The sequence below is a fragment of the Emydura macquarii genome, unplaced genomic scaffold, assembly GCF_026122565.2.
Source record: "Emydura macquarii macquarii isolate MOO-44397 ecotype Brisbane River unplaced genomic scaffold, CSIRO-AGI_Emac_v2 contig_2975, whole genome shotgun sequence".
NCBI classification, from domain to species: domain Eukaryota; kingdom Metazoa; phylum Chordata; order Testudines; family Chelidae; genus Emydura; species Emydura macquarii.
The window spans coordinates 2,274,955-2,291,420 of NW_027133112.1; the positions used below are offsets into that span (position 1 = coordinate 2,274,955).

A 16,466-nucleotide genomic window follows, 5' to 3' on the forward strand; every position below is an offset into this window, starting at 1 on the left:
GCCACCTGCATTATATTCAGCCAGGCCCCAATCTTGCAAACACTTCCACACATGCTTAGTTAATTTTAAGCATTTGACTAGTCCCATTTCCTTCAATGGGGCTACTTATGAATTTGAAGTGAAGTATACATACAATGTCTACAAGATCCGGGCCTAAATAAGCAACTCCTTGCAGGGTTCAGACATCTGTTAACCTGGTGGGTCTGGAGACGAAGCTGCCCATCCTGTTTCATACTTTCCCTACTAGAGCCTTTCCCAGCACATCCTGTATTCCCACCCCCTTCCTCTGCACAACCCATTTCAGGCCCAACCAGCAAAGAACCCTGTGATTGCCAGAGGACTAGGTGTCTCTAACAACTGTGGTATTTCCTCATATGTGGCTGCGAGCCAGTCCTACGAGCCCAATAAGAGAACAAAAGGGTTCCCAGTCTTGCTCCTTAATAGCTGCCCAGGATCTGAACTGGATAATCCCACTTTGGGTCAGCCTTCTCAGCCCCTACTTGGAGAGGGATGTGTACATGCATCTCCATGGACACAGATGACCTATCAGCAGAAGTTCACTTCTAATCAAGCCCTCCTGGCTCAAATGTCTCAGTACACCCTGAGTCCACTAGGCTGGTGAGAATCCTTTTTTTGAGCTGCATAGGCATGGTACACCCCCGAGTGTCCCCAGACTTGTGAACTCAGCCAGATGGCAAATCTCCCTTCAGTCACATCCCAACCAAAAGCATGGAGCTAATGTTTTGTTATTAAAGAGAGGCACTACAGAATTCTGCAGGAAAACATCACATGGAAATTAACACACCTCTATGAAGGATTGTGTCTTATTGTGCACAGAATTTAATATGTGTTTTTCTCCTGCAATTTTCTCTTTGCTTGGGAAGAAGCAGAGAGTTATGGTCAAAGCATTAGACTGGGATTCCAGAGAGCTGAATTCCTAGCTTTGTCTCAGCCTTCCTATATGACCGTATGCAAGTCAGTGTTCCAGCTTCTCTATTCATAAAAGGGGGAGAATCATATTTCCGACTGCAGAGGATTTTTGTGAGGCATACATTAGAGTGCATGAGGTGCTCAGTGCACATGGCACCAAAACTTGCACACATGCTGACAGTGTTGTCCAGTTCACTTCTACCTGCCTGTTCTTTAGGAGACAGCCTAATTTGCTGCCCTGCTCCTCTTGCCAAATCCCCAATGCTGCCTTCCTAATGCTGACTGAAGGCCTGATTCAGCAGTCTTTACTCAGGCCAAACTCCCACTGAAATAACATATTCTGATGCTCTCTAGCTACCAGATGAATGCCTGCAGCTGCTTTCTGCTGAATTTTATCTGGTGCTGCCCTGCCCACCTGCTTTGCGCCTGTTGCTGCTTTGCCCACTTCCCAGGTACTATCCTTTAGCTGCCTCCATGGACACCTGTTTTTGTTAGGTGCTTCACTTCAAAAGCCCTGTGCACCTGCTGGCTGGCTGCTGATAGCCTCTCCATTGTCCAACTGCCTGGAGTTGCTCTCTGCACCTGTTCTACTATATGCTCCATTTTATACTGTCATTTTAAAAAAATGTTTCCAGGGGAAATATGTTAAAATCATCATCATAAAAGAGATACTTCTTCCTTACCCAGTTCTGAAATCCTAATGGTGGAAAAATCCATTCGTTCTAAAGAAACAATGGATTTGAAGAACTGGGATTCTAAATATTTTGAAAGACAAATGTTAGAGGAAAATATCCATATTTTCTGAGCAATGATTCCACAGAGACTTGTGGGGGCTCTACGATCCAAAGAAATTGGTAGTGGAATTAAGAAATCATGCAAGCTCAAACTAAATAAACTTAAGTATTTAACACTATGAGAGTAAACACACCCAAAATTAAAGGGCAACATCAGTATCTTTTTCCTTCAAAGCCATAATACTCAATAAAACCTAGTGCAAATTACAGAAGCACTAATCACCAGTCGCATGTAGCAGGAAATCAAATCAAATCAAAGTAAACGATGGTAATAATTCATCCTCAACATGCACGGAGGCTCCCAGTGTTAATGCAGCGTCATGTGGCAAGAATACACATCTCTGTAAGTCTGCGGGTTTTTTTGGAGGGAGGGACACATGATGCAAGTGGTGGAATGATGTACATGCACAATATCACTCTGGACGGCAATTAATTATAGGACAAGAAACAAACCACATAAAATACTAATTATACTTTCCTTCTTCCTAATTGCATTTGCTCTCCATTACCAGTTTTGCTTCAATTTTAAGATTTTTTTGTGGGTGTTAAAAATAAACAACAAAATTCCCTCTTACATTCAATATTTCTTCCCTTTGGCACCTTCAGCCTGTGCTGTGCTAGAAGATTATTATAATCTTGGCATTCTGCAATTGCATTTCTTTCAGAGAATCCACATAAGCAAAATGTGTTGGCAGGAGCACTGTTGTTTTAGTACTCAGCAACTACTGATATACAAGGAACATGATGCTAAAAATCAGAACCGCTGTATGTTGCATTTTCTATTTATTTTGGTTTAATAACAATGGGCGATAATAATAACATAAATAATAACAACTATGAAGTATAACATATTCCTAACATGAGTAGCTCAGAAGGCATTTGAGAAAGCAAGAGAAAAATTCAGACAGACAGCGTAGACTGATCTGTCAAGTAAGGACCCCTGAAATGAGTCTTGACACCCTAGATGGTTATACTCCTGTATTCATGCACAAAAAACTGCTAAATGGAGAGAGGCAATGATGGAATTAGATCCCTTCTCCCCATCCTTGTCTGCACTCACCTTCAGGGGGCTGAGGTGTCCCACGGGCTGTCGAGGGGGTCTTCAACTCCTCCTGGGACTCTGTGGATGCTGGGCTGATGCACTTGGGAATGGGAGAGGATGGAGCCGAAGGAGAGCTCAAGTTCAAGGACAGCTCGCTTCTGCCTCGGCATATACTCCGACTTTTCAGCTCCTTCTCATACTCCTCAGCTGCCAACTTCTCCAAGTATTTGTATCTGAAAGTTAAATTCCAAAGGGTTTCCGTAAAGAAAGAGAAGCCAGTGGTTGATGCTTGTTTATGGATGAAGCACCTGCAGAGAATGAGCTGACTTCCTGACACAAGGAGTACAGTGCTAAATGGACTGCGGGGTCAGTCTGCCAGTAAAAGTGCACCAAAGCAAAAGATATTAACCAAAAAAATGTTAAGTTGCTCATGACAAAACAAAAGCAAAAAATGGTAACATTAAACCCTCCTCTGATATTGCATCCTGCCTACACAATCCTGCCTTCCTCCTTTTGGAAGCATTTGCATGCTCCCTCTAACCCCTCCTCCCCCCCAAAAAGCCCCTCCAAAAAACCCAGCCACCTAACTGATGCAAATAGCCGAAGTCCCAGACTTGCTGCAGGGAGAGGGAAAGTGGTTCAGTCCAGCTCTCCCTGAAAACCAGCTCTCCCTGAAAATAATACCAATAATAAATGTTTGGGCTAAGAACTATCTAAGACTCTGAACCTGCTTTTATTTGCTCTAAGAGCAATGCACTGGAATTCACTTTGTTCTCTCCAGAGTCTACAATGGAAACTTTTCGTTTTTTTATTCTAAAAAATTTCTCTGCCGGACTCAGACATCCAATAGCTTGGACCTGACGTCACATATAGTTTATTCATCAAAGTCAGTTTAAAAGAACAAAGATACATCTGTTTTGCATTTTAGGCAGGCAGAACTCACTAACTGTTTATTAAGACCAGCTACCAATCATATTTTTCATACTGTGCTTTATACATTTGGACCAAAATAACTTTAGAATATGTGCCTCTTCCAGATGTCTGCTAATTTTATCCACCATTATTTGCTCAGGAATAAATTTATGAATACAGCTGTAGCAGGCTCCTGACTCTGTTTGTATTACCCACAAGTGAACTGTTAAACAGGTTAATCAAGACTACCGCCTATGTCCCTGAAAGACTATGTAGTCATCCTCCAATAACCCACTGCTGTAAACACATCATAACAAGGAACAGTCCCTTCCCCAATTCTGCCTCACTGACAGGCAGAATTAGTGTACACGTGTATACTAAATTCAGTAAGGGTAAGGAAGTCAGCCATATGTGGTAACAAACATGCTTAGTGCATATAGTAATCATACACACACACGCACATTCAGAAGCATAACTATATACAGAATATAACAATGTCTTTGAAGAGCACTTGTGTTTTCTGATGCAATTTGCATTATTATAAACAGTAATAATGAAGAACAAACTCCATTTTCTTTTATTCCTCTTGAGGTAGAGGCATGCTTTGAACTGAGATTTTGCAGGAAAAGGAACCCCTACAGACTCTGGATGAAAATATAACAAGCTACATACTGGTATAGTTATAAAATAAGAACTGTTTACAGTTCTAGCATGCAGCCAATTCTACAGAATGATTTTTTTCCAAAAGAAGAGAAAGCCCTTCACAAACATTATCATGGTCTTTTGTTACACAGTTAATGAAACCAGCCCTTATTTTTAACTGCAGTCAGTCAGGTATTCTGCCTTCCTCCTCCCCACAAACTGAGCAGATGGAACTTCGGACTCATAAAGAGACATTCAAATAGATCGCTTAGCTAACCCAGGTACAGAACAGCTGGCTGCAATTTGCCAATGCACTACAGGAACGATCTGGGCTGATCCCACTGTAACACAGGGAATTACAATATTTTATTGTCCTCAGCTCTTTTTCAGCTGTTTTAACTTTTTAGCTTCTGTGGCTGTGCTGCAGAATTAAATTCACAAGGAAAATAGAAGTCTGTCAGCATATATATTTACAAACTATATCTAAAATATAAAAATGAACCCCTATAGCAGCAGGTCTCATGGCATCACATAACAAACTGAAGATGAAGAATATTCAGATTTAAGGCTCACATGGATACTGGGTAACTCACGGCGTTAGTAAAGGAGCTTTTTAACAATAGACCAAAGGTTGTTACCATTTAACATTTGGTCAGTGAGTTATGTTAAGCAAGTGGATGGTTTCATTCCAGTTCCTAGTGAGCAGGTACCAATATTATCAAAACCAACATCACATTAGCTTCCCTGTTGGCAGTCTGATGAAGACCACGGTTTGAATGAGTATAAAGAATGAATTACTGTCTCTCTCCTACATGTTTCTTTCAGTTCAGAGCTGAGGCACTGCCGCCCTCCATGCTTCCATAGGTCAGGGTAACTTGCAGCGCCAGTGCCTATGGTTCAACCTGTTCGATGGCTAAAAGGCAGCAAACTCCTGGGTTGTCAGTTTGGTATGTTTCATGAGCAATCAATTCCACTTATTCTGTTTAAGAGAATAAAAATATAATTCCAAGTTCTCTAGATCTGTGAGCAGTGCCCTGGGAATGGTACGTAACCTTCTCTATCAGCAAAGTCACCAGCTTTAAGTCAGGATAAGAACAGGAACATTTCCATTTGAACATTTCTGTTTGAACATTTCCATTTGAATATTTCCGTTTGAACATTTCCATTTGAACTGTAAACATCCAGAAAAGGTTCTGGAGGATTCCTGTGTGTGGGCATATGTAAACTATCACTGCAAACAATCTGCCATCAAAGACAAAAATACATTAAAATAATGTTGCTGATTCATACGTGTAAAACCAAGGAAATGCAGAGTTAAACTTTTGACTTCCTCATTAAGGACCTGATCCAAAGCCTACTGAAGTCAATGGAAAAACTCTCACTGACTTCAACTGGCTCTGGTTCAGGACATAAATTACGTTAGGTGCTGCATACAGGAGCTCATATAATATGTGACACTACGCACATTGCTCCTGGAATCTGGAGAAACTTAGACAAAGGGGGATTTTCACAGAGCTTTTTGTGCCTGTGTTGTTTTAATGTGGGATTATATGTTTGCAAAATTGCCCATAAAAGTCCACTGTCAAAGGTTGTCTGATGCAAAGGACTTCATAAAAAATTACATAAGGCCAACGCAATGGATGACTGATATTTGACCTCTGTTGTAGGATCTTCCTCCAACGTTTATGTACTGTCTAAGGGGGATGTTTCTTTCCTTTTCATGAGAAGGAACTAAAAGTTTAGCTTTTCATTTCAAGGACGTCCTAGACATTGCTCATGATTGGTAAAATTGGCTCAGACAGCATGGCAATGATGCCCTGCTGGCGAACACTTCCAGAAAATACTCCAGCTTACTTTAGCAAGTTCCATTACAACTTGAAAATGCTGGAGAGCTCACTTCTAATTTGTTTCAAATCTAGCCAACAAGCAGGATTGCTGAGAAAGTTTTTACTCAGCTAAGATCAGTGTTTGATATTTATGTGGTCAGATGCGTTTCATTTCACAGGACACTTTAAATGGCGGTATTTTTTTGGTTATAAAGACAAGGGAAAGCACATCCAGCCTTTGTTTGAATTTAGAAATGTCAGAATCATTTTTAATAGTCGCCACTTTAGCACTGTAGGTTTGGAAGGGAGGGGTGGTCAGACTCATCTAAGTTTGAAGGAGGAAATTGCCTCCTGTCTGATCATTTTTATTGCCAGAGAGAAATCCACCAGTTAGATGATTTTTCAGAGGACTCCCTTCACATTAAAGGATTCCATGGGTCACTTTGTCAAGTAGTCTCTCAAGCATAAGGATGCTGCATGTGTTATGCAAAACAGAATTGTAGCAGTCTTGATTTTTTCCTGTCTGTTATCTGGTTAGTAACACACACATTTTGCAGGTGAAAACAAGAATTCCATCTAGTCTTTAGTAACCACTACTGAAAACAGAGTTAAATTACTGGAAGACAAATTCTGTTATTTGAGTGCTCCTTGAAAACTTGCTTTCATAGGCGCAGGAACCTAACGGTTTAGTACAGTGTTTCCCAACCTTTCTGATTGGTAATCTTTTATTCAAAGTCGAAATTTTTGCAACTTCCGTTACATTTTTTACTCTTTCATAATAAATGTAACAATGCTAGCAATACTAAGCCTATATCATGTATTTGTGTGAGTGTTTCAAGTAGTTCTGAGAAAATTCTTGACCCTGAAGGATAAGGTGTGCTGGGAATGGGGGAATGAGATTTTCTTTGCTAACAAATTTTCTTTGCTTTAGATAGTAATAAAAATTTCAATGCCTCATGATCCCCCGACTGCCTTTCTTGACCTCCCCTGAAGATTTTTATGGTATCCATCAGTTGAGAAACACTGGTTTAGTAGAACTATGACCAAACTAATATTTGGGCAAATTTCTGGTGCAAATGTAATACTTGGGCTTATTTCCCAAATCAACAGATAAAAATTAAGTAATCAATCAGTCCCATGCATACCAGTCCTGCTGCACTTTTATTTATTCCTACGCCCATGACTGGACTCATTTCTCATTTTAGTGAAACCACAACATTCTTTCAGGTTTCTTTTTAAATAAAACTGTCTTTTGCATGCATGGTTAAAAGCGTACTTAAATAGCCAACAGTCACAAAATAATAGACATAATAAGTGGAAAGCAACTGAAAGCAGGAAGCAATAGGTACAAACCTCTCTTCTCTTGCTTGTCTTAGTTCCTCTCTTTTGTCTAAATAATCACGGCTAAAGTTGCAATAAGTTGTACAGGAAATCAAGAAATAAGAAGAAATAAGAATAAGGAAGGTAACAGACGTAAATAGTAAGAGAAACAGACAGCTAAAACAAAATAATTAAAAGTAATAAAGGTTGACTGTTTTCACTGAAGACATTTGTGTCTGCTGTCTGAATAGCTGTGAAAGGGCATATGTGTGTTCATATGTATATAGAGTCAGTATATGTCACCCGTCGTGCCAAATATGTACAGTGGGGAAGGATACTAAGCATAGAATAAAAATGGGCAACTTTGAATTACAGGCTTGGAAGCCTAAGATAGAATTTCTGGCACATAATTCTATGTTTGCCTATTATTTTTCATGGCCCTGACTTTTGGACAAGTTACAAATGCCACTACTTACATCTGGCCTCACATTTCTGCTATTCTTTCTCCTCCAGTTCTTCCTACTCTCTTCTCCCACAACTCCCCAAGTAACTCTTTTCATTCACTTTTGCCAGATCAACTTTCCCTGACACTTGGGTAGTGTAAGTACTGGATGTGATGTCCCACCCATGATTTTTATTGCTAAAATGTTCTTTATGTTATATTATATTGTATTATTTGCAGCATGTTTATCTCATAGTGTTATATAAGAATTGCAGAGGTTAGAAGTCCTGTTACAACCTCCAGCCCACACCCCTGCCAATGCAAGACTGTTCTCTACAGTCCATTTTATAGTGTTTTGTCAAGTCTAATTGACAAAACTGATGGGAATTTCACCACTTCAGACTATTTCTCAGCGTATGATCTCAATGCCAGGAAGTTCTCCAGAGATCTTTACTTTATACCCTGTATATCAAATGAAATAATTACTCAACATCCTTAGAGCATGCACCAATCAAACATCTGCAGCCAGTTATCATGCCCCTTCCTTAATACTCACATACCCAGGCTGTACATACATATCTTAAAAATTTGCCAAATATATATAGATAAAAATTCTTAAATATTTGCACTATTATCTGGTTCCTAGACTTTAAAAAGGTAAGATCCCTTCAGGAGAATGAAACTGATCTTGCTCCCCAGCAATCCTACCATGTGTTATTAAAGCCCTACCCTAAATGAGCAGTCACTCAGAGCAGACTGTGGAGATCCTTCTAATTTGATATTTCCTTTCTTACATGCTTTGATGAAATAGTCAATAATGTCGACATTCATCATTGGCATTAGTGCCCGTTGAAATGAAAGATGTAATGCATGTCTTAAAGTTATTGTTTCAGGCTCTCTGCAAACTCAAGATACCATCAATGTGTTTGTTACACTTGGTTCACATTTTCTATATTTTCTTTGCAACCATAACAGCTAAGGGACTAACTTAAAAAAACAGAAAGCAGAGATTCTGGAAAAAACTGAGGGTATGTCTACATTGCAATTAAAAACCCATGGCTGGCCTGTGACAGCTGACTCAAGTTCACAAAGCTAGGGCTCAGGGCAAGGGAGAAGGTCCCAGAGCTGGGGATGTACCCCGATCCCGAATGTCTACACTGCAATTAGACAGCCCCTTAGCCTAAGCCCTGAGAGCTCAAGTCAGCTGGCATGGGCCAGCCATGGGTGTGTCATTGCAGTGTAGACATACCCTGAGAGGCCTCTCCATGCCCCCCAGGGTAATCCTCTCCACTCCTTCCCCACCCCAGAACATGTCTCATACTGTGGGAAACCCAGCTCTATACCCACTATGGAAAATAACTCAAACATTGCACACGTTCCCAAAGAAGTTATTTAGTTAACCATCATTTTAACTATCTGGAAAATTTTAAGGGTGACCACTGTATTTAGGAATTTGGGCCATTCAGCACTTCACAGGATTATGCTCTTAATTTAACAAGTGTGAGGGGTTTATGGAATGGGATTAACATTTTTTTTTAACTTCACTTTTATGTCCTCATTTTTCTGACCTTAGGAACCATCTCCAATAGCAGAACTATCACTGCATGTTTCTGGTGAAGCGTGCAGATCTGTCATTCAAGCTGCCAAATGCTCTGTGGTGGCTTTTTAGGTCTGGGAGTTTCCTTTCTGGAAGCTGTTGTTGGCTGTCTCCTAACTGCCTGCTGTAGCAATACGATACCATTTGGAGGGAGAGTTTTTGGAAGGAGCTGAGGCTTGGGATCTGATTGCTTCTGTTTCAGAAGAACTCGGGCAGCTTTTGGCTGCTGAGTATTCTATTGTGGTACCCTCATCCCTGCCCTTCTCCTTTTTTCTTCACTGAACTAGCTGTCTTCTGGAGCCAGGAGAACATCTCCTCTGACTAAAGAAGGCTTTAGGGTAACTTTCTTAGTTTTCCTCTATTTGTGATTTGATATAACCTCTGTTACTAACCACAGGGAAGGTGGTACTCTCTTTTTCCAGCTTCACTGTAGACACATTAAGTTGCTTCCATTTCTTAGATGCTGACTAAAACAGATGATTATAAAGGGCATAATCTTGCATCTCAGTAGACAAATTTACATGAAAACGAGTGCTGAAATTCTTATTGAAATCCATTTAAGGACTATCAAATAAGTGCTTTGAGAGGGGGGGGGGAGGGGACGACGACGACGACACAGCAAATCTTTCTATTTGATAGCTTGCTAAATTCTGATTTGATGAAAAATATTCTTTTCCTCATACCCCTGATTGACACAGAGGAATTATTGCACAGTTTGCAGAGAATACTTCACAACGGCAGACAGACAAGAAGTCTCACTCTGATGAGATCTGCTGTCACTCTGTACAACTAACAAACAGGGTAATTTTTTAACCAATTCTATATATCTCACATTTCCAGAACTCCTGCAAGCTTCCTTATAAGTATATTGAATTTCTGGCCTTTGGCACATTATTTAATTTGGAATGGTTTGATTTCTCCCTTTTGGGAGGGATCTGTATAAATTTTAACTCTTTCTGCCTGATCCAGAGCTCACTGTAGTCACTGGAAGTCTTTTCATTGACTTCAGTGGGGTTTGGATTAGGCCCTGTATTTCGTTTGTGCGGCAATTGTGATCCAGCTCTTTTCTGTTACTCTCAGTGCAGTAGAGCTAACTGGAGGTAAACTATTCTACAAAACTGCAATGTTTCAAACAGTGCCATAGGCTTTTAAAGGTGAAATGCTTTTACTTTTACCAAAATATTAAGGCAGCAAGAGATGTCTCCCTCAAACCCCAATATCTTATAGATGTTATGGTTTGAGAGTAAACAGCTAATGAATCGGGGCCTCTGCAGTCACCTAGCCAGTATAATTGGCAGGGCACACACAAGCTGACAGTTTCATTAAATGCTACAATTCTTTGTTTAATATATCAATCTTTAAACATGTTTATAACTTGGCACACAACTGGAAGAAGAAGACAACAACGTAATGTCCCAATTATTTAAGAATATATTGCATTAGGGCAACGAATCATTAATAAACACTAGTATCTCCTACTTGAATTTGTTTCTCTCTTCACGTTCTATCCTTTGCAACCTCTCTTCTCTCTCCTGACGTCGTTTCTCTCTTTCTGCTGCCAAGGATTCTTGGTGCTGCCGATAAGATGATGTAAGGAGACCACCCAATGCCGGCCTGCAGACCAAAGAGGATCACATTTCACAATGCCACTTTTATTGGTTACATAGACAGAAATTGTTAGCAGTTATCAGGTAGTCAGAAAGGCATTCCCAACAATGGAATGACATGGAAATATTCAATCAAAGATACATCAAAACACTGACATAATACACCCTTGCTAACTGCTACTTTATTGAGTTGTGATGACCTTAAAAGCTACAGATGTTTTAGAAAAATTTTAAGTTAACTTAAACCTCTGAGGTGCATGCAAAATCTTCTTTAGAATTGTTCAGCATGTTTCAACTGCAACAACTAGATGATGAGGTCCCTTCCAACTCTAATATTCTATGATTCTATGCTTACACCATTATGCCTTTAACTGAAAAGATGAATTCCACAATAGGATTCTGAAATAAATATAGAAGTGCAACACTTTGCTACCACTTCCAAACACATGTTATGCAATGACACTTACAAACGATGATGTACCATAAGCACTAAAGGAATACCGTATACTGAGAAGCTAAACTAAGACAAGATAACAGAACTACATTTTGGAATCTGAATGCAATTTAGGATGAGGCTGATTAATACCTGCCCTTATGTTGCGAAATTCTATCAATGTTGTCATCTTAGCAGTTGCTGCAATAACCATCTGAATTTTTTGCTGAGATATATTGCAATCTGGACCTTTCATGTCAGTAAATACAGGAAGAAATCAGTAAAACATATAGGCAAAGTGCTAACGGTTATGACACTGGTTCATTAAATGGCATAACGGGCTTAGTTTTATTATACCAAGTTTATGACTTGATTGTTAAATATTATACAACCAGAGTGCAACAGAGCTAAGTCATACTATTAGTAATAGGTATCAAATCTTTAGCTCTTGTTCACCTGTCTGTTAAAACAGAATCAAAGGACCAAGCACAGCTGAGTAAGTTTTCAGCTAAACAGCACGGTCCCTTTCATCAAGGATGAAAAGTGGCTGCAGCTACTAGAAACCAAAGCAACCTCTTCTAGAGGGTTTATCCGATGCTTGCTTTGCAAGATAGATTATTGCTGTAATTAGTGGATACATTTAACGAGTAGCCATGATTGAAAGCAGATGTGAGTTCTCCAGTCATTGGCCAGGTCTACACATCGTTTAGTACTAGTATAACTATTTTGGTTAGGGGTGTGTCGTTTTGCCAAAGTAGTTATATACTGGTACAAGCCATCATGCGTATGCAGTTATATAAATGTGCCTTATACCAGTGTAGCTTATTCCCCTTCCCCTATGTGAATAGCTATCCTGGTACAAAGCGCCTTTATACCAATATAATTGCATCCACACTAAGGGAGAGTGCATTGCTTTAACTATACTGGTAAAGTGGTACACCCTTGTGTGTAGACAAGCCCTTATTTAATTCATAAGCTTGGAACTATGAGCTTGGAATGTGAGCTTGGAAATGAAAGGATTAACAGTCATAAAGAAATGAATCCCTTCTCTGAAAATAAACTAACCTGCTTAAACTATTCAGTCACAAACTTAGCAGTACAAGAGAGAATATATTTTCACTGCCTTTACGAACTCAGATACTCTCCCATTCATCACAGCGACCTTCTTACCAGCCTATCTAAGCATGCCCATCCCTGTGCTATCGAGGTATTCTGTCACTGGTGCCACTGATTCACAGGTGGAGCCAATAGCAGCAAAAAACCAAACTGCTCTTGTAAACGTATCTTTCTTGTGTGTCTGTATTTAGACAAAGAGGAATCCTTTAGAAAATGGCCATTTCAGCCGCATTGGCAGCAGGTCAGTATAAGTATAATTTCAATAATTTCATTAAATTGAGTTTCAGTATGTCATATTCTACCCAGATAAACATTACATAAGGGGGTATAAAACTTGATATCCTGTAAGTCTCGTTTCTGGCACTGTGCTGAAGCTACAATAACAATGCTGGATCTCACTCAGATAATAAAAACTCCAATATTCTCCAACACTAAACTCCTCCCCCCTCCCAAAAAAACCCTGATAGTCCAGCTTGCATGGTAAATTTTTCCCTTGAGCACATTTTAAACAGATTATGACCTTTCAACCCACCCTCAAAAAGAGCTTTCAGCAAAAATACTGGCAGCAGTATACTAAGATTCAATAGGCTACAGCTCTATCCCCTAATGTGGTATGAAAGGCTCTTGTGAAACATGGGTACAGGATATCATGCAAGGACTGCTCTACGAATCGGCAAACTAGACAGTGTCTCCAGGTAAAAACATCTGTAAATGAAGCAGGAGAAAAGGCAAAACTGTGAGTTTTGACTTCTTCCCATCAGTTCAGTTCTGCTTTGTCCAATCACTTGAAAGCCCGGGAAGCTGCCTTGAAGGCTGAAGTCTCAATATATAGCCAAGGGCAGTTACAACTGAATGAAATCTGAAGAAACACTAGATGGAGATCAAGGAAAAAAGACCAGACAGCTACTATGATACTGTAGACTTTTTGGCAGGGAGTATCTTTTTACTACGTTCGTATAACGTCATCATAAACTTCCAGAGGGGTAGCTGTGTTAGTCTGTATACAGCAAAAACAACGAGAGTCCTGTAGCACTTTAAAGACTAACAAATTTAGTTTCTGCAGGCATAAGCTTTCGTGGGCTGGTGGTGCATCTGACGAAGTGGGTTGCAGCCCACGAAAGCTTATGCCTGCAGAAATTTGTTAGTCTTTAAAGTGGTTCAGACCTCTCGTTTTTTCATCATAAACAGGAACCCAAGTTTTCAGATTGAGGCCTCTGGACACATAATATGAATAAATAAGACAAAGAGTAATACAACTATCTAAAGGATCAGGGACATACATACGTAGAGGTAAGGAGTCCAGTCTCTCATAGGAGACTGAAACCCAGACTTGTCCCTAAAATCCTTCTGTGAGATCTAATGAGTTCATAGCCCAGTCATTATTAACAGCAACAACTATCAGAGTTAATAAGAACTACTAATTGGTTATTTGTAATTATGTTAGCTAGGTCAAAATGATTAGAGCTATCAGATATCATGGTTCAGAGCATAAGTTGATCACTAGCTGGGATCAGAAAAATACTCCTCTTTCCCAGCATATGATATAATATTTCCCCAAAGAGGCATTGTACGTATATTATGCTTTCTCTGGGGTGTATCAGGTATTGACCACTGTCAGAGACAGAGTACTATGCTTCATGGACATTTTATGTGTTTCAGTATGCCATTTCCTATGCTCTAATATATTCTGGTCTGGAATTCAGTCATATCAACCCTCAACCCTAATATGAGTTGTGACTAACATTTTAATATGCAATAAGTCTTGTACTAAATTATGTTTATACTTTAACGTGAATCATGATTCCCATAGCTTCCTGATTTTATCCAGAAACACCCTGACTCCATGCAACATATTTCAATGATGCTTCACAGCAGTGTGGTGTGACACATGATATTTCAAAGAACTGTTTAAAGAATAGGTGCCCAAGCTACATAAATTTGTAGCTTCTGTGTTGGTATGTAGGTGGAACACAGACAGCATGAGAAGCAGATGGAACAAGATGATAGGGTCTTCAACTAATTTTTTAAATAACAACCATTTTTAAAAGAGATTTGCCTTAAAATGTCTGTTTTTCTATCACAGTAGCAATGATACTCAAAGTAAAGTTTCTCCCTTGCAGAAACTCACAATAAGGTGTAACATGATCACAGAGAATGGTTAAGACAAGTAAATAAATGGTCATGGTTTATTACTGTAATTTATCCATATAGCTAATGTATACAAATATTATGATGGCTGGTTTCATATATGACGAAATGGTAATATCAAGCTTTAAATGTAAAGATGCAATTCCAAACATACAAATGAAGAGGGTCTTTATTCTGACAACTATTTACAGTCTTCTTTTTTCATTAGAGGTAGAAGATATAAAGAAACTTGTTTGGCCTGATGTTACAGCCAGCAGAATCTAAACGTTATGTTTCCAAAATGGGGACATCTAAAAGAGAACTCCCATCAGAGAAAAAGAGCACTCCCATCAACAGAATATGAGTGGCAGGAAAATATTAGAATAATGGCCAGAAGTCTAAGTCCTTGCTGAAATTTTGTGATTTGTAACCATTATTATACAACATAACATTGGGACTTTAGGGCAAGGGGACCATTATTTTATCATTATCTTGTTTAAAGAAGACAGGAGAGAGACAACAAAGAGGAAGGGAAACAGTTTGTGTAAATGGGGATCCTGGAAAATGTAAAAAAATGCCACATGCAAGCCAAAACTCTTATAAAGAAGAACCTATATACACTTATCCATTGTGTTTGCTACAATTCAAGTTCAATGCATCACAAACTGTTCTGTTAAGTTTTTACAAGTATAGTTCAGTTTAAACATCTTACGACAATACATCGTATACTACTAAATGTCCGTACCATATTTTGTGAAAGTGACGATGCTTTAGGAATTTGAGACCTTTGCTATTAAATCTTTGTTGAGAATTGAGGTGAGAGAATAGGTTTTATTGTGAGAGTTGCTGGATTGGCAAAGTGGGACTTAGCACTACAGATATATTATCTAAGTCTTCTTCAAATGAAGTCTTTTCTTCATTGCCAGTAGAGCAGAAGATCTTTAATTTTATCAAGTATATCTAAGTCTGCTATTTCATTTCATCTTTGCAAAGAACGCAGGATATAAAGGTACATGATGACAGCTGGAAAAAAGATTGATTCTCAGGATTTTTCATGATTAAACTATGACCAGAATTATTAATTGTCTTTATGAACAAGCCCTAATTATCCATTTCCCACAATGTCCCTGCTCCTGAAGTTATGAAAATGTTATGAGGGGAGAACAATATCAGATAGCTAGTCTGAAACAGACCTCACATAAGTGTAAATGTCTCTTGGCTCTAACATAATAAACCCACTGCCCAGGATAGAAAGAGAAAAAAGAGGACCCGGAGCTGCCAAGAGCCATATTGCTTTTCATAGTTAAGGATATTATCTGTGTATCATGTCTCTCTACATGGCAGGGCAGATTCAAAAGTCTGTTGATATAACAATTTGCAGATAGACTAAACATAACTTGGGAAATCTTTACAAAAATTCTCTTGAAAACAAACAAAAATTAGAGAGATAAAGCTACAGATTAATATTTCTTTTAAAAGAGAAACTTGAGAAGGACCAGAAGAAAAAGAACTGATTAATGTCAGACTTTTAACTGGCCTGAAAGGCTATGTAAAATGAAGCCACAGTGACAGGGTAGTTACAGTAATTCAGGGTCAGTGGGTATCCAGGACAATGGTTTTCAATGCACAAAGACTTTCCTCTACACACAAACCACTACTCAGAATGAAGACCTGCTCT

The 16,466-nt window shown here is 39.1% G+C and overlaps 1 protein-coding gene across 11 annotated transcripts in view; it reads right to left on the reverse strand.

Moving 5' to 3' along the window:
• Positions 1–16,466, reverse strand: part of FHOD3 (formin homology 2 domain containing 3) — a 586,676-nt gene that overhangs the window by 110,869 nt on the left and 459,341 nt on the right. For 8 of the 11 annotated variants that reach the window (XM_067569967.1, XM_067569966.1, XM_067569965.1 and 5 more), the window contains 3 exons: positions 10,985–11,119; positions 7,500–7,550; positions 2,785–2,999 (listed from right to left, as the gene is read on the reverse strand). In XM_067569967.1, coding sequence (XP_067426068.1) covers positions 2,785–2,999; positions 7,500–7,550; positions 10,985–11,119 — 401 coding nt within the window. The remainder of the gene's footprint in view (positions 1–2,784; positions 3,000–7,499; positions 7,551–10,984; positions 11,120–16,466) is intronic. The other 3 variants (XM_067569969.1, XM_067569968.1, XM_067569962.1) reach the window with 1 other exon arrangement.